General features: G+C 47.4%; 1 protein-coding gene across 1 annotated transcript in view; it reads right to left on the reverse strand.

Moving 5' to 3' along the window:
* The window catches only part of LURAP1 (leucine rich adaptor protein 1), a 167,908-nt gene extending 163,787 nt beyond the window's left edge, over nt 1–4,121 (reverse strand). Inside the window, exon 1 of the mRNA XM_069642285.1 lies at nt 2,941–4,121. Within this exon, the coding sequence (XP_069498386.1) occupies nt 2,941–3,150 (210 nt within the window). The 5' untranslated portion in view covers nt 3,151–4,121. The remainder of the gene's footprint in view (nt 1–2,940) is intronic.
* Nucleotides 4,122–19,022: the final 14,901 nt, after the last annotated feature.

Raw genomic sequence — 19,022 nt, forward strand, 5'->3', positions numbered from 1 at the left:
AAGACTCCTATAACAAAAGGATTACACACGCGGAATACAATACTAAAAGAACTTTTCAAAATACTCAAAGAATTAGAATCCCCTATTGCCCCGACTGACAAAGGTATTACTGACGCACTATGGTGTAGCAACATCCAGAAAGCCCGATTAGATAAAATAGCTCATCTACAATCCAAAATTAACGCAAAAAAATCTGTGCTATCTGCAGACCCTAACCACAAACAACTTCCTAACATACCTCCAACCTTCCAGACGACTTGTAAACCTTTCAGCTTCTCACCCCTTTCAACGTGGGAAGTAGAAAACATCATCAGGAAACTAAAACCTTCAAACTGCCAAGGTGATGCCTGCCCTGCCCCGATTGTTAAAGCAGCTGCACACGATCTGGCGCCGTTCATCACCAATCTCATCAATGCCTCTTTCAAATCTGGAATAGTTCCTGACAATCTTAAAGACGCTTGGGTCATTCCACTCCTCAAAAAACCTACGCTTGACCCAGCCAACCCGTCTAATTACAGACCAATAACGACGGTACCGTTCCTATTAAAAATACAGGACAGAGCAGCCTACCTACAAATACAGGCTTATCTAGAAGCTAATAATCTCCTAGGGCTCAGGCAATCAGGCTTCCGACCGAGACACGGTACGGAAACTGCACTAATTGACCTTACCACCCAGATCCAAACCTTGAAAGACCATGGCAAACTTGCACTCCTTTTGTTGCTTGACCTGTCAGCAGCGTTTGATTTGGTTAACCATCAAACACTCTGTCAACACCTGAATTCCGCAGTCTACTTTTCAGATGCAGCCACGGCATGGATCAGCTCATTCCTGGTGAACAGAACCATGAGGGTCTTCTCTCCCACAGATTCCGCCGAGCCGGCCCCAGTACCTTGTAGTGTCCCGCAAGGCTCATGCGTGTCCCGGACACTTTATAATATATTCACAAAACCCCTGTTCGATATCCTAGACTATCTGGGTGTTACGTATACCAGCTATGCGGACGACACCCAGATACTCTTTCCTATCACGGGTGACTACAAAATAGACAGCATGACCCTCAATGAAATCTACTCCGTTATACAAGCATGGATAGCACACCATGGCTTGTGTCTCAATGACGATAAAACCGAGCTGATCATCTTGGGCACTCATGCCAAACTTAAAAATCTCAATCCTTCATTCAAAGCCTTTACCATAGATGGCAATCTCATCTCAGTCTCTAATAACACTAAAACTCTTGGTATTTACATCGATGCTACCTTATCCCTCTCTAAACAAACTAACGCAGTAGCTTCATCAGCTGCTTACACTTGCAAGCTTATCACTGCATGCACACCATTCATCTCCGCTCCCAACTCTATCACTCTCGCGAGAGCACTAGTCCTCTCCAAAATAGACTACTGCAACGCCCTCTACTTGGGCACCAGTCACAAAAACATTAATAAATTACAAGTAGTCCAAAACAATGCAATCAGAGCTGCCCTTAACATCCCCAAAAAAGCACACATATCTGAGACCAGACGTAACCTACACTGGCTCCCTGTCAAGCATAGAATATCCCTGAAAACGCTTGCCCTCACACACAAAGTTAGGGCTAACCTTGCTCCAGCATACCTCACTAACCATTTCACACCACACTCCGCCTTGAGACCTCTTAGAGCAGCCCAAACTAACACCTTGACCATACCGAGATTTAAACTCCACAACTCGGGTGGAGCTAGCTTCCCGGTACAAGCATCTAAACTATGGAACACCATCCCCCCACATCTACGTGCAGAACCTTCATTTAACCGATTCAAACATAGCACGAAGTGTTGGCTCCATAACATGGACTCATGACAGCTTAAACCTTAACCTATTGGACATGGCCAATCACTTGGTATATGCACTTGCTTACTATGCCAGCTCCTACCTGTAACTATTATGGAACTTGGCTGACTGTATTGTTGTGATTGCACATTTATGTAACTGTATCCTTCCTGTAACTGTAACGTAACTCTGCTTAACTGCTCCCCTGTAACCAGCTCTACCTTACGCGCCCTTATGCCCCCAGGCCTGGCTGCGCTTTATAAATAAACTAAATACAAATACAAATACAATCTGAAATGCATTCATGCTTAACCTGATGTTTAGTTTTGGATATTAGATGACGTATAAACCGAAACTAAAGCATTGGAGTACAACCAATAGAGAGACTGGATGTGCAGAGGCACACACAGCGTGTGGGGAGTGTTTGGTTATTTACCCACCCATTGCCTTGTACTAATGACTATACCATTCCCTCCCATTACCTGCCCCTCCTCCCCGCCCACAATATCCTCCGTGGATCTCTTTGAGCTAGTACTATCAAGCAGTAACATCAAACACTATGCTGTTGGAGCCTGCTGGTGTTATTTCAAAGCAGTCTTCTGAGAGTTAATGGCATAAATGCAGAGCAAACTCTTCTAATGGTGTAATGAAAAGGTCTTAACTGAGTGCCTTTTCTGACACTTGATTTATAAGCAGTCTGATGTGTCCTTGCACCGAAGTCCTGTTAAAAAGAAGCATTGGCAAAGACAACAGTTTTCACTTGTCATTAGGTATTCGTAATTTGCCAGCCACGTCTATCGTATGCCTAGGCAGTCACACCATTTTGCATCTTGTGGCCCGATTGTACCGCTATGGCAGTGCCCCAAAATGTCTATCCAATGCATAGGAAAAGTCAAAATGGCTGGCTTTGCCAATGCTTGTTACTATAATCCACAGGAGATCAAAGGGACATCTGCAGGTTCGCAAGATGCGCACAGGCATTTGAAGACTGCGATCACTTGCAGGCCCGGAGCCAACTCCTATATTTTGAAATGTTGCAGTTATGACAGGGCTAGATTTCAGGGATAAACTCTCTAGGGGGCGGGGGGGTTGGGGGGTCCGCGAGGTGTGCCATCCTCCCACACTCACCAGTTCCAGCTTCAGAGCCTTGATTTTCTCTCCCAGCCCCTGACAGCCCTGCAGGGGCGGCTCCCGTCTTCTAGTCTCCGCGGAGCTGTCCCCCAGCAGCTGGGCAGGGTCTTCTCTTAGCCACCGGAGCAGCCCTTCGGGTGTCTTCCTCCCCAACTTGTTCTCCAGAGCCTCCAGATCCGGCAGTGTCTCGCACAAGACCCCCTCCATGGCTGGGCCAAGCTGAACAGGGTATGGCCACTTTCCAGCGAGGGGAATGTGCGGTAATTACATAGACACGTATCCCTCTTCGAAGCGCTAAAAGATTGATGCACAAAGATATCGTAATGAGCCCACGATCACACAATGTGATTCAAAGGGAAGCCGGGATGCCAGCGTACACCGTCAGGCGCTAGATCTCATCTGCATGTCACTTTCCAGGGTGGGTAGGCTGCCTCGTTGCAGAAAAGACCATTCACGAACCAATGCAAGGAATGCACTTTCCCTGCAACCACATGATCACACATGCAGTGCATGCATGTTTCGGTGGCCCTGCGTTCATCCTCTGCCCTAGAGCGCCTGGGATCTTTTTTTAAAATGCGAAATGCGCTTTTTTAAATGCGGGAGTTCTCACTCAGTTGTGTTCCGCGGTCCTGCCGCAGTGAAAGGGTTAGCCGGCCTCACAGCATCCACAGCGGATCCATATGTCTTCCTGTCCACTCCGCAGCTGCTGGATCAGCAAGTCTGTCCAAGCAATTAAATAGCAGCTGCCCTTTAACAAGCGGGCTCGCTGCCTTTCCCACCCGCAGTCTGTAGGGCTTCAGGAAGACCCCCTAGCCGGGTCTGGGAAATGAGGGAGCTCGGGCTTCCCTGAAGGACCGTGCCCCCTTCTCCTTGAGGTCAGCTGAGCAAACCCTGCAATGGTCCAGTGTCAGGAGCCTTTCCTCTTCTGCAGGTTCAGCCCTGGTCCCAGGCTCTGTGTGCTGTAGGGGCGGTCCTGTCTCTCTGACAGGCTTTCCCCTCCTCTTCGGGGACTCGTATAATGCCGGGACATTAATCCTGTGTTTGTTTTGTTTGTTTCCTCTCAGGGTCTGAGCTGAAGGATCTGCTGTACGGTGTATAGCCTCCCTCACCCTCCTTAGCTCGGTGTCCACCTGCATGAATGAAAACACTGCAGAGGAACAAATAGCCGTGACCCAGTCTTACCGTAATCTCTCTGCACGCATGGCCAGCCCTTTTATGATACCACGCATTCACTAGTAGCAGCGCGCCTGAAGATCCAGGACCCTTAACTAAAGCCATATGCCTCTGCAAGAAAGGCCTGGACTGCACCATACATAATATGATGTATGCTTTGGATTCCATAGCCAATGCAATGTGAGGTACTGAATAAGCGTATTTACCGGCCAAAATTACAGGAATAATTAAAATTGAAGCAAACCATTATAAAATAATAATGTAGTATTTATATAGTGCTAGGAACCCTCAGGCATCTGAGCGCTGCTTATTATTACCCACGGTGTGTGGTACTCTTTTTTAAAAAATGTTTTATTTTAGTTGCATTTAAATTGTACATGACAATTTTTTTAGCAACATAAAACGTAAAACTAAAAATCATCAGACGTCATCAAAATCCAAATAGATCAACAAATCACAATCATCTACATGCATTTGTGTCGATTCAGGTCGTCGCACTCATACCTTCGAAGTTATGACTTCCAATTTTGTTCAATTCTATCTTAAAGATCACGATTTGCCGGACCAGACACTCTATTTGTGCGTGCTATATGTCTCTTTATTGGTCGAAAAATAAAGGTTCTAAAAATGTTAGCATCGCAATCACATAAGTTATTTTGTTTCCTGCAATCAGTGTGGACCAACACGCCTCCATATCCTGCTTTTCAAAGTCAGTAAATAGATGATGGAAAAAGGTGGTACGCCTCTCAACAAGGGCGGGACAAGAAATGATCCCGTGCTTCAGGGTTTCAATCTCCAATGCATTTTGCAATGGCGACATGAATTACTCACTCAAACCTTTCAAACGAATCTTACTTCATTTGTTGATTGTAAATTAAGTCGTGTACACAGGAATTGATCTCTTAGTTATTTATCAGGGAATTGCTTCAGATAGTCACAAATAGTATCCAATTGGCGAGACTCTCCAAAAATGTGTTCAACGGGAATACTCTTAGTTTCTCTTCAGATCCCGTAGGATTGAAAATTTACTCTTCTAAAGAACTTCCAGTTTCTTTCAACTCCTTACACATGTTTTCTCTCCAATGTTGTAACACCACAGTCTGGGATGGTATAATTTCCTTGTGCAACTTTTCCAAGATCTCAGGGTTTTCGGGTACAAAGCATTTCCTGAATGAGTGCAGACTCTTCCATAAAACAAATGACTTCAGTAATGACAGACCCAGCTCTCGTCTTATTATTTGCATTGGCACAGATTGAGGAAGGCCAAGAACTTTTTTCCAAAAGAGGCACTCCAGTAAGATTCACGTTTGTTCCGGAATATATGGCGAAGTGCGGCAAAGTGCAGTCTCAGGCAGTCCCCCATGATACTCTGCTTGACTCACCCTGCTTCAAAGACTGCAACTATTGGGAGACTGGAAGTAGCAGTGTGCCTAGGACTTCATACATCAGTAAACAGGCACCCTGTTGCTTTAAGGGAACCGGCGTCGAGCGGGCGCTCCGCCTCCCCACCGAGACTCCACTGTTCATAACCCGGCATCCTTCGTGAAGCGACGTGAAGTGCGGCAAAGTGCAGTCTCAGGCAGTCCCCCCGTGATACTCTGCTGGACTCACTCTGCTTGAAAGACTGCTTTATCTACTGCAACTCTTAAACACTGCAACTATTGGGAGACTGGAAGTAGCAGCGTGCCTAGGACTTCATACATCAGTAAACAGGCACCCTGTTGCTTTAAGGGAACCAGCGTCGAGCGGGCGCTCCGCCTCCCCACCGAGACTCCACTGTTCATAACCCGGCATCCTTCGCGAAGCGATGCAAAGTGCGGCAAACTGCAGTCTCAGGCAGTCTACGGCAACGAGGAACGAAGGCTTAATACATTAAGGCTTGTCTACCTTCCTCTTCGTATTCTGTGGATTGTCAGTCTACGGCGGGGGTCTAACGGTTAGCCTACACCAACAAAGACTTGTGATAAAAATCAGCTAGGGAAGCTCGAACTTCTTAGGTCCCCTTGCCCTCACCTGTCTGAAATGGAACATTTGAATGGTTGGTACCCTTGTTTCACAAGCTACACCGGACAGGTTAGTCCGTGAACTATACCCGAAGTGGCCATTACCTGAAAAACTGCTTCATATGACAACATTTTGCAACCAAAAGTGGGATTGGCTGATGGGGGGGGTGGAAGGGAAGAGCCTAGGGCAAGGAGATGACCTCTCTCCATTACCCCTGGAGTTCCCCGCAGAAAACTACACCATTGCGTCCCCATTGGAAAGGTGGGCATTGAAGTCACGGGACCCGGCACGGAAATGACAACATGGGAGCCCCCAATGGAATCATCTGGGGAGGCTCTTCAAAGAACGCCCCCCGTAGAGTTCTTCCTGCCCACCCCAAAAGGAGTCAAATTCGGCTAATGCTGATCTGAACGTCGCACCAAAGACAAGTAACTCTTCTGCTGCAGAACTTTTTGTCTTTGGTACTGAAAATCGGCCCAAAGTTTATCATTCCCATCCGCGAAGGCCAGACCGGGGTTGGAAACCCTTTGGGGTTTCAACTCAAAATAGTCAATTTCATCCTGATGCACACAAGGAGCACCAGTCCAATAAGGTAAACCATCAGCCTGATGTTTCCGACACTACTTTGCTGCAGCTGACTCCTCGTCTAACGGACTATTGGGGGTCAGCGTATACAGCCCTGGGGCACAATGTTGTCCCATTGTACTCAAAGGGGGGGTCCTTCCCCCTACCAGACAATAATCAAACCAGGGGACACTCCCCGAGACCTCACAAAGGGGTCTTTCCACAGCAAGCTCCGTTCCCCAGCAAACGACTAAGAACGCAACCTTCAACCACGGATGATGATCTCTTGGCGGTTCTGGCCACCACCCAGGTGGAGGAACTCCCTAAAAAGGACCCCCAAATCGATACAGAAATGATTACAGCTTTCGCACTCATAATGGCTGCCTTCATGAAATTAATAGAGTCACAAAACGACCAGCTCCGGGGCCATACGACTACCATCGCTATGCTGTACCCCAAAATGATTTTTGTAGAAGGGTTTGTCTCTGCCATCCAGTCAAAATTGGACAAAAACTCTGATCAGACTGCTCAAATTCTAAAGAGCATTATTGAGCCGATCATAAAGGAAAAAGAAACAAGAAGGTCTGAGAGGTTAAGTTTATGGACAGTGGGAGTGGGGAGCGCTCCAGCGGGTGCTGTGAGCCCGGCAAAGTCCTCCAATTCACAGCCTTTTCCACCTGGCAAGGGCACAGACGAAGTTCCCAACCCATCAAATCATATGGACAAATCTACAAGTACTGATCAAATTCCTAGGGTAATTGCCCCTATAGTGACAGAGGGGGCCAGCTCTCTCAAAGACAGAAGCTCAACGATCTCCACGGCGACAAACATCTCGCCTCCTGTTACATCTGAGCCCCTAGGAGCACCTGTGCCAAACAAGAACGTTAAATTGTACAAACTGTTCAGAAAACCAAAGACGGGTCTATCCCCTCTGGATGGTGAAAAACTAGAAGTAAATAAAAAGGAGACAGAAATTATAGAAAAACCATCACTTTGCTGAAAAAATTGACAGGTCCCGTGACTTTGAACACCCAGAAAGCCTCAACCTGTGCTAGAGCAGTGACCAGGCTAATCCTACCCAGGAACCTGGTCTTACCTGCTAAATCGCTTACCCATGAGAGAAGCTCAAAGAAACCAGGTGGAGTCCTAACTCAATTAACAAAGGAGCCCACCAAAGGGATCCACTACCTCTCAGATAACAAGAGGGCGAGTGAAAGTGTGGAAACTCCCTCATGGACATAGCTGAAAAAACAAGGGGAAAGGTGCTGACCAAAAGCGGGAAGGGGTTAACCATAAGCCCTACGACTGTGGGGTCCACCCTGCTGCCCTCACCATCTCTTTACTGACAAATCTGAATGTACCGGTAGCTGATCCAACTAAGAAACTTCCATGGAAATCTAGAGCTCACATTCCGAGAGATAACAGGTACGCTCTGTGGTACAAGACAGGATGGACAGGGTCAGACTCTCGGACTATGGAACCCTTGAAAGTAGGAGGAACTCATTGGCACTGAAGTCCACAGAGAATGAAAAAAAAACAGATTTCAAATTGACCAGCCAAACGGCACGAGAAGAACAGTGTCATGGGCAGAAAATCCAAAAAACGGAGATAACATCTGGGCCAATAAATCAAAATGCTGACAAAGGGCCTGAGACAAGGGTCACTAAGGGACATTTTAGTTAGCTATTGGAAAGAACACTAGGTTACAAGGATAACCTGACCATGAATCGGGCAAATGTCATGAGACTTTTGCATTCCCTTGACTCCGCAGACCAACTAAAATCAAAGGACATTGACTGGATCGAATTTCACAACGATCAGCGCCATGACAGTTTGGTTCTCCACATGGGGAACAGAAAATCAGACGTTCACTCCTAGCGCTCGGCCTTAAACTTAACCTCTGTGGGTTTGTGCTCAAGGAGTTGGAGGAGGTTAAGCATACACGGTCTGAAGGTTCCAAGGTCAGGGAACACGCTGTAGGAAGATCCCAAAAGTCAACATCAGAAACTAGGCAGGCCCAGACAATTGTCAAGGGTTTTCACCCATTTTGAATTATAAGACGGGGTAGATGTGGGGATGAGCTGTCGCCGCCCATCATTCTATCCCGGAACGAAACTGAATCAATAGACTGGGTAGATGTGGGGATGAGCTGTCACCGCCCACATTCACGCCAGAATCCAGGAGAACCGCGCAGTTTGCACACACCAAAATGGTCACCTAATCTGCCACCCACCAGTGCAAAGAAAGGTGGTTCTGTTCAAAATCCGTTTTTATTGATGTCAAAAAGTTGCTAAAATCATGAGCACAAGACCACTCTAAAGATACAACCTTCTTGTGGGGGGTTCTACATCACCACTCTACTGTAAGGATGCCATCAAAACAATGTTAAGCAAGGGTCCTATACTATCAAGCAAAAGACCACTCTATTGAAATGCATTACTTCAAGACAGATCCCAAAAATGGGTGCAGTACCAGCTTTGTCCACAAACCGGCGCTAGCGGTCTAAACTCTGACAGTAGAACCGTACCTCAGGAATGCAAGAGGATCCTGAGCTAAATGGGACTTCAAAGGTGTGTTCCCAGGTGGCAGGCTGATTCAATTAAAACACGTCAAAGGGCCTCTGTCCATGGGAAGCATTCACACCAGCCCTTACCAGCAACAGCCCTGGAGATCACAAGGACCTGCTAACCAAATGCAGGGTGGCCCCCTGGTTTGCTGACCCCAGCCCACACAATAGACTCTTTCCTTTGAATATGATATGCTAATTTTGAGTGTGGACTGTAAACAGAGCTGCCTGGGAGGGGAGACATGTGATCCCTGACCCACCCAAGCTTCTGGGGGGTGGGCTCAGACACTTCTGTGGAATCATATTGCTGAAAATATATGTTTAAGTTAAATGCTTCTAAAATATTGTATTACGCTTACAATAATGTGCAATTTGGAGCACCTCAATCTAAGAAATGTACCCACAATTCAAGACTTGATTCAACTTTGTACCATGTTCTGAAGCGAAACCCCGCTATTTATTGATATTACAGACACTCGGTTTATGCTAGAAACCTAGTAAATAGCTGGAATGTGTGTAGAAGGAGGGTGTACATTTGTGTAATTTTTGATGAAAAACCAATGTTGCAAAAAACAAAAACGAAATTAAGTTGCCATTTGTTAATGCAAGTCCCCAGGAAGATCAGAGTCGGACAAGCATGGACCATAAGGAATCTGTAATATGTACATGTAATTTCAACAAATTGTGTATCTAGGAAATATGTATTTGGATCAGAAATAGATTTGTGTGCAATTTGACAAGGGGAGGTTCCTCTGACCATAAAACCTACAGCATCACTCTGACACTCCATTTTCTTTCCCCCAATCAAGGGAGAGAGTAAAGCTTGGCCAATGATAAGTGAGAGGGGCAGGCTTAGCTAGGCCCAGGCACACACCCGTTTTCAAAACACATAAAAGGAGCATTGAAACCCAGGTAGAGAGGATTCACTTTCCACTTTCTTGCGGGACGCTTTGCTGGGAGACTCCAGACTTCAAATCCATCAATCTCCAGAGACCTAGACTGACTCCAGCTAGACAGAGACCATAACTTAGAACTCTGATTCCACAATTTAAAGCAAAGGCCTAAACCACAAGATGAGTTCTCTTCAGCAGGCCTCAAAACAAACCAAACTATTCAACAGCTGGGCAAGCTGTTTGAATTCTTTGCCAAGAACTTTTGCAAGAACCTGTAGCAGTATCCAGAAAGCAGTGCTGTATCCGGAACCAGAGAGAACCACAAACCAGACCGTTGTGAGCAGAACCGGTGCTTGACAGACCCAGAGAGCAGAGCTGACCCGGATAGCCGGTCCTTCAGAACCACCCGCCGGAAGTCCCGTCCAACATGACCAGACCTTGACGGCTTATTTCAAAAATATAGTGTGAGTACTCACTGTGCAAAACCAATCTCTTAGTTTAAAATAATCTAATCCAAACTATTTTAGCCTATTAGAACTGCCTTCTAGAATCGTGCTACTCTGTCATCTTTAAACCTGAAAACTGTCATCTGTCATTCTGAGCTTTAAAATATTTCAAATCCGAAAAAACTACCTTGACTAAATCGGCCGTATCTCCGGAAACGTTTGTGCTAGGAGCGAGTTTTAACTGTCATCTTAAAGCTAGGATTCTAAGCTTTCCAACGAACCTAAAACCGACTAGCTACTCTTTATAGTGCCTCCGTAATTGCGCTCGACGCATGCAACTAAATTGCAGCGATTTGACATTTTGCTTAATTTCAGCCACGTGTAAAAAGAGTTGTCCTTGCTTTCCTTGCTGAAATTCATGTGCAATCTGACAATCATTCATAGAGCATTGCTAAAGTGATCCTGAATTAATTTAAAGTATCTCTCACTCACCCTGAACCCCCTAGAGGGAATTAAAAGCATTTTTAGCATATTTCTCACTTCTTTGCATACCACATCAAAATATCTTGCCTGTGTTTAAAACTCCTACCTGTTTTCCTCTAAGCTTGCTAGGGGGGAACTGAATTATATTTGATTGCATTCCTGAGAACTGTGTGCTTTCCTTTTCATCTCCTTACCTTGCATAAAGGGGGGGGTGAATTGTCAAAGAAAAGTGATTACATTGTCTTTTGTTGAAGTCATATCAAGTTTATTTTCTGTACTGCATTTTCATTCATCATTGCATAGTCCTTGAAGCCATAAAAGCATTCTCAGCTACTGCATCCTCTCTATATCACTTCTAAGCCATCAAAAAGAGTGTACCACGGTAACATTATCCATTATGGATCACTATCATCCTCACAAGTGTGCTATCAAATATTAATTTACTATAAAAGTGTGATAGATATATATTGTTTAATTTTCAAATAAACCTTTTAATTTTCAAAACAAACCTACTTCTTGGCTCAGTGGGGTCAGGGGGATTCTGAGAGAGGGGTGTTATATAAGGGTTGTCATCCAGAGTAAATGAACTGGACATAAAAATACATCAATAAGGGCTTCCATCAGCATCCCAGACTTGGCATTGACTTAGCTGTAGTGTTGAATTGAAGTCGCTTACAAAGTGGGGGCTCGTAGCCGGGATATTCTGGATTAGTTTTACCACTTGTGTAGCTTAATACAGTGTGTCAACTGACCGGATACACATATCCGGTTAGATAACCACACTGTTTTACACTGTGAAAGCACCCCTCAAAGGAACGCTCTAAGGAAACGGTCTGTTTTGCAAAATAAAATACAAACTTCTGTAAGTCGGGAAGGAACTCAAATTCCAGAATGACGACACTGGTAGACATCAAAATAGCCAGAGAACACTTCTTACATAAGCTATTTGTGAGAGGTGAATGGACTGAGCAGGGCCAGGATGCGTGGTTGCAGGCAATCACACAACAGGTCACTGCAACTGGGTTAGATATCTGGAGAGATCAGGGTCCCAGTGAATTATACGTGGCTCCTAAAGCTAAAGATGAACACGACAAGATGGTTAGGATAGCGGCATATTTGTATCTATATATGGGAGCCATGCAGGACAAATGCGCTGAAGGCCAAGATCTGGCAAATAGGCAACAGATCGCGTTAGAGAAGGCCCAATCTGACCTGGTCTCTTCTGAGCAGAGGATGCACAGAAGCCAGGAGTCAGAAAATGAGAGCAGACAGTATCTCATTAAAATCAAAGAGGACATGTGTATCCTGCAACAGGAAAAGTCTGACCAGGATACCAGATTTCTGGCCTTGCAGAAGGAGTACCAAGAAGGTTTGGACTCCCTACTGCAGAGCCAGAAAAAGCTGGAGCAACAATAAGATTTCAATAGGGCATGTGCTGAGCAGGTAGTCACCCTGCAAAGCCACCTAGATAGGGAAAAGGCAAAGAGCAATAAACTGATCCTGGAAGACCTGGATACCCAGGCAGAGTTTCATCAGGAGCGCCAGAAAGCTGGTGCCCTTCAAAGGCAAAGGGACGACCTGGCGGCACAGATGCAGACTCTTAGTCAGGAAAGGGACACCTTAGGCCAGGAAGTCTGCCATTTAAAAAGAAAAACTGAAGAAAATCACTTGGCCCTCCAGGGGCTGGGTGACCTCCAAAAAGAGCATCAGAACCTGTTAGAGCACACCAGGAGGGTGGAAGAGGCTCTGGCAAGAAAGGAGCAGGCCAGTAGGGATGGGACTCAGGAGGTAACCCTCCTGCAGCAAAGACTGGCCCAGTACTCCAGGACCAATCAGAAGGCACAGAGAGAGAATGAGGCTTTCTTCCAGCACAATGATAGGCTCCAGCAACAGGTAGCCATGCAGGAGAGACTGATAGAGTCTAGTAAGGCCTTAACTGAGGAACTGAAAGCGCAGGCTCTTGCATGGCAACAGGGAGCAGGGGCTGATAGAGATGAGGTTCGCTGGGAAAGGGAAACGCCTGAGCATAACCTCAGGAGCCCTAGTACCAGAGGCCTTCATCTCTCCCAGTCCCTGGACTCTGCCACCCCCATATCCCCTGGCGCACATGAGCACAGGGCCATAGGGATGGCAGATTACTATCCAGCCAAAAGGATGGGGCTCATAGGCCAGTACCACCCAGAAATGGATGGGCCGGCATCCGGGTATGGGCACCTAAGTACAGTGCAATTTAGTGGGGAACCCCAGGAGAGTAGGCCCACTAAGGGCGTCCTGAAAACCTCTGCCCAGTTAGGTCAGTGGGGGGGTACCCATTAAATCCTGGTAGCAAGGAGGGATCTGAAGACTCCTCTGAGCATCACAGGACACAGGAGACCAGGTCCCCACATTCTGCCAGCTATTCCCAGGCTCGCAGAATCCGGGAAAACCTGGAAGATCAGACGGGCACCTCTGGGAGCAGTGCTTCTGAATCAGAGGATGAATGGACCAGGGTTACCCGAACCAAAAAGGCCAATAAGGTGAAAAGGGCCTTGCTTAAGGACCCCTTAAAACAGATTAAGGCAATCAGGAGTGTTATCACGCCTTATCATAAGAACGCCAAGTATTCTGTTTGGGAACACTTGGAGCTCTATGAGCAAATGATGGAGACTTTCCATTTGAAGGACAGCAGTAGCTGCATCCAGTACGTCAAATGGACATTCTCCCCTGAATACTCCAGTTTCTTTGCGGGGCTGGAGGACCAAAACCATTCAAGATGGTCCACATATAGGGCGGCCATCTTGAAACATTTTTCTGTACATAGAAATCCCCAAGAGGCTCGCAAGGCAGCCTACAATTTGCAATGTGGGGAGGATCAGGCCCCACAAGAATTTGTGCAAGAATTGAAGTGTGCCTTTGCGCAGACCACCAGAAGGGTGCGCACGGACAGCAGAAAATTCATCAACACATTTTTCCATGCTCTTCCCAAGTACATAATGACCCAGCTCGTGAGAGATTTTCACGAGAAAAGATCTTTAGACTGCTGTAAATACTGGAAGGGGGTGTCTGTACTTCTGCTCCCTATATGGTAGAAGAGAGGCACAGAGGACCCCAGCCAAGATTCTCTATTACGGTAGCAATGGACGAGCAATCAAGGCCTAGCTTCTCAGGAGGTGATGCAGGCTGGTTCTTAAGTACAGTGTAGTCCCCAAGCCCCCACAAAGGAATGTCCACACAATGTATTGGTTAGAACACAGTCTTTATATAATCAATATTCAAGGTTATGTACACTTATCATAATAACTCACTTTGTACTTAGGAAAATCAACAATGGCAAATATACAATTCTAAAAGTGGTACCACCCTTTGTATTAGATCTCATGAAAAGTGCATCAACAATACTGTAATCATGTCACACAGATCAATAGAGTGAAACCAGCAATAGAGAGAGGGGAGAAAATAAGATGGTTGAACAATAGGCAGAATACTGGCCCCTACCACTAGACACAGTTCTGTGTGGAGATCCCCCCACCTGGGCAACCTGTAAAATAAAGATATAGCACAAGCCCAGTCCATATATTGTTCTGCAAGTCTTATTCCCTCCTATAATGTTTTTACCCCCCAAATGTACCTGGTGGAGTCGAGTTCTTCGAAGAGGCGTCGACAGATCCTTCTTGAGTGACCCCCTTTCAAGCGGGAGTCACGGATCGTCGAGAGGCATCGAGAAGCGTCGAGGAACTTGGCGTTCGGCGTCAGGGAATCGACGGCCCTTCTTGAATGCCTTCCCTTTCAAGCGGGAGACACGGGGCGTCGAACGTCCGACAACAAACAGGGTAGAACGGCGTCGATGAGGCGGCAGCTTCGATCCAAGCGGTGCTCGTCGACGACGGAGCGTTGGCGTCCTGCAAGGCAGAGGCGTGCGGGGCACCTCGATGACAATTGTTCTGGACCGCAAAGATTGTGAAGACAGAGGCCCAGCAAGGGCGTCGAGTCGTTCGAGTCTTTGTGGTCTTCGGGTGGCGGGAAACCCACCGGCAGATTTCTCCTCGGCGCGTTGGTCGTCCTCGACTCTCTCCGGCGGGACAAAGCGGTCGACGGTGCGGACGAGGGAGTCCTTCGATTCAAATGTTCTTAGGCAAGGAGCGGACGGCTCCGGTCGTCGGCGGCACAGCGTCAAGTGGTTCCCACGGCTGGGCAACACAACTTCGACGGGCCTCCAGCGGTTATACAGACCTGCGAACCCTGGTCGACGGCAATGGACTTCGACGGCGGCGATGTCCGGGTGCTTCACTTCGATCTCCTCGGCGGTCCCGTCTCGGGTCGGCAGCCTTTCGAGGGTCTGACTTCCAGGGCGCTTCGGCGAAGATGTAGCGGTGCTCGATGATCCCTCGGAGCACGGGAAGAGGTCGCCTTACCTGGTCCTCTCTCGGGTCAGTCCTCGACGAATTCGGCAACCTTCAGATCTGTCGAAGCAAATGCAACAGCAAGTCTTCTTCTTCCAGCTGGACGTCAAGGATCAGCAGTTCCAGTTACTCTTAGAGTGGAGACTCAGCTTCTGAATGCTTCTGAACCATTTCCAGTGGTGAGAGGTCCCCAGATATACTATTCTGTCTCTCATCCACACTGCTGGCACACACTCAGCAGCCAATCACACAGAAGGGCATTCATGCAGTCAGTCAGCCAATCAGGCACACAGTGCATTCAGGCCACACTCCTCCCTTTCAGACACTCACAACAAGGAATGTGGATTGGGACAAGTACCCAGCCATTCAACACTACACACTGCATTCAGGCCAGTTTCGGGCAGGGCTGTCTCAGTCTTTGTCTCTCATGCCAGAAACCAGACAACCACAACAAGGAGTGTATATTGGTCACACACTCCATTCACCCAGGTCCCACCCACAGTTGGTACCCACAACATACAGTCACTGGGAAGGCTCCAGTCAGTCTAGCAGGGCACCTGTCAAATTCAGCATGGAGCTGCCACCAGCCCATACCCTGCTCTGTGGGCCACCCACAGGTGCCCAAAAACATACACTAGGGGCACAGGGTTGTACCCCTATCCATGGGTGCCATAAGGGATATCCCATGGATCTGTTCACCAAACCAAAAGAGAGAGCTGCACTGCCAGGAGTCCCACATGGACTCCTGGGCAGAAAAAATGACAGAACACACGAAAAAAGACAGTAAAGGACAAGGATTCAGAGGCCCTGTCCCTCTGATGCATTTCCAGCATCACAACTGGGTCATTGAGCAAGCCACCCGGATCTATGAGGTGCAGAAGCCCATAGGAAATAAAAGTAATGCGCAGAAAAACCCCAAAACCAACAGCACCCCTGCTGCTGCCAAGGTGGCAGAGGGAAAGGTTGCCCCCGTTTTAGATTTGGAGATGGGGGGGCCTAAAAACCTGCCTGCACCAAATAATTCACAGCCCAGAAGGCCCTTGGGCCAGTCACAGACAGGGAGTCGAGGAGGTAGTCCCACAAATGGGGTCCCCCGCTCCCCTGACTATGTAAGTCCCCGCTACAAGGGAAACCGAACAATCCTGGGTTATGTGTGGACTCCTCCAGCCCAAGGGGGGGGATCCAGCCAAGCACCTGACCCAGGGAACTTCCTTCCTTACTTCCCACAGGAGGGCAGAAATTCCCCAAACACTGGACAGAACTTTTTTCCCAGGTATCCACAAGGTTTTCAGCCCCAAAACCATGCATCCTTCTTTCCCAAATTCCCTGAGCCCAGACAACCTAATCCGGGAGAGGGGCGGCCAAGGGTGAAGGGGTACCCAAATCTTCCCAACCCGGGGTATTACCAGAGAAGGGATAGCTACCCTTCCCGGGATCAGCCCAGGGGAGAAAATAGAACCCCGTATCAACCTCAGCGGGTTTCCCAACTTGAGCGCCAGGTCCAAAATATGGCACGGGATCTTGGTCACATACTGAGGGCTCAACAGAACCCTCAGATGAGCATGCCACCGCAGAATGCCCCAAACTCTGGACCTGGTGCTCCAGAACAATGACGGGGGCACCACCCCGATAACCCACGGTTCCCAGGGAGGAGGCACAAGGGGAAGAGGGGTGTAAAGCCTTGGAGGAAGCTTCCTTCCCAACTTGTAAACAGCCCCTGGAAAACCAGGAACCGGAAACAAAATCTCCTGCCCCTGAAAGCCTGCCTCCCAAGGAGCAGAGGGGAGGTAGGAGAAACAAAGGACCCAAACAGACCCATTTTGTGGAGGAGGTACAGGTCTTCCAATTTGAGGGAGAGGGATCCCAAGAGGATCCTGGGAAAAGGACCTTCTCCTTCCGAGATGGTGGAACTCCTCCCAAGGAAAAATGGGTCCCAAGAGATTCCAATCCAGACTGGGTAGATGTGGGGATTGACCTGTCACCGCCCATCATTCTATCCCAGAACCAACAAGACCGAAAACCCCTGGTTAAACCCCTCCTGGTGACTGCCTCCAAAAAGGCAGGGGCGGCCCAGAACTGGAACCAGGGGAACCGAAAACCGAATCAACAGACTGGGTAGATGTGGGGATTGAGCTGTCGCCACCCATCATTCTATCCCAGAACCAACAATACCAAAATCCCATGGGTCCAACCCATCCTGATGACTGCCTCCAGAAAGGGGGGGGCGGCCCAGAACCCGAAACCATTTCCAGTTGCCAACTTTTTCTTTCAGATTCCCCAGGTTTGTTAAGAAAGGAAGAATGCATTGACTATGGCAAGGAGAAAAAATGCACAGGATTGCACTGTGAACAACTTGTATATAATACCCAAGACTTGTGTATGTGTAAAACCCAGGAGTGCAAGTAAAGTAAAACAATATATGAAAAGGGATGTGGGGTAAACACTTAGGAACTCCTTATGACTGAAAGGAAAGTCAGTAAACTCTTTACCCACTATGCTCTTACAGATACTGACAGAGCTAAACCCACGTAGCGGGCAAGCAAGGACAGATTCTGTGAACTGGCACTCTGTAGAATACTTGAATAAGGAACTTATTAACAGTACTCACTCGGACCGGAAAGACCACTTGAATGTCAGTAATTACACGAACCCTGTAGATCAAACAGGGACTCAGAAGGCTGTAAAAGCAAAGGGTTAAAGATAACAAAATACATAAAACCCTAGACAAAGGCAAGTTGGAATTGCGATAATAAATTGTGAGGAAAACTAAAAGGGGAACACACTGGAACTAGTTACAACAACACCCACACCAAATAATCAATGGAAAATAAATGCAGAAGTGCAATGGAAAACATGGAATGGAATCTCAATGAAGTAGGATCAGGAGCAGGGAAAATGATATCGCAAAAGGAAACCTTTCCCACCCATCCAAGGATAAAAGGCAGTAAACTAATTCTACAAAATAAAGATTAATGCATCAAGCTTTTCAGTAACCAGGACAGCATAAAGAGACAGAAAGCACCGGCAGACTGGGCTGCATCAAATAGTAAAGCACAGAGAAAGGCTGTCTGCAGACAGAGGAAAACAGAAAGGGAAATTCAGAAAGCATAAATCAATTAAGCACATAAATCCGAAATCCAGGACAGAGGAACAAGATACAGGAACTAGGGACTGGGCACAAAAGCTAGGAACAAGGAACAGGAACTAGGTACTAGGCGCAGGAACTAGGAACAAGGAACTGGAACTAGGTACTAGGCACAGAAACTAGGAACAAGGAACTGGAACTAGGTACAAGGCACAGAAACTAGGAACTAGGAACAGAGACTAGTCACAACAGGAACACTGCTACGATGACCAGCGCCGGACTGAAGCAAACTGAGGTTTTTAAAGCTGCTTAACGAGCACACCCCCAGGCGTGTTGCCTGCTGCACCTGGAGCCACAGGTGTTGCCTATCCTCCTCCCAGCCTTGTGCTGCAAGGGAGGAGATGATGCAGTGAGCCAGGCATTCTGGGAAGCAAGAGGTGAAGCAGTGAGCCAGGCATTCTGGGAAGCAAGAGGTGAAGCAGTGAG

Source organism: Ambystoma mexicanum, chromosome 1q, assembly GCF_040938575.1.
Source record: "Ambystoma mexicanum isolate Mex_15411 chromosome 1q, UKY_AmexF1_1, whole genome shotgun sequence".
In the NCBI taxonomy this organism is placed as follows: domain Eukaryota; kingdom Metazoa; phylum Chordata; class Amphibia; order Caudata; family Ambystomatidae; genus Ambystoma; species Ambystoma mexicanum.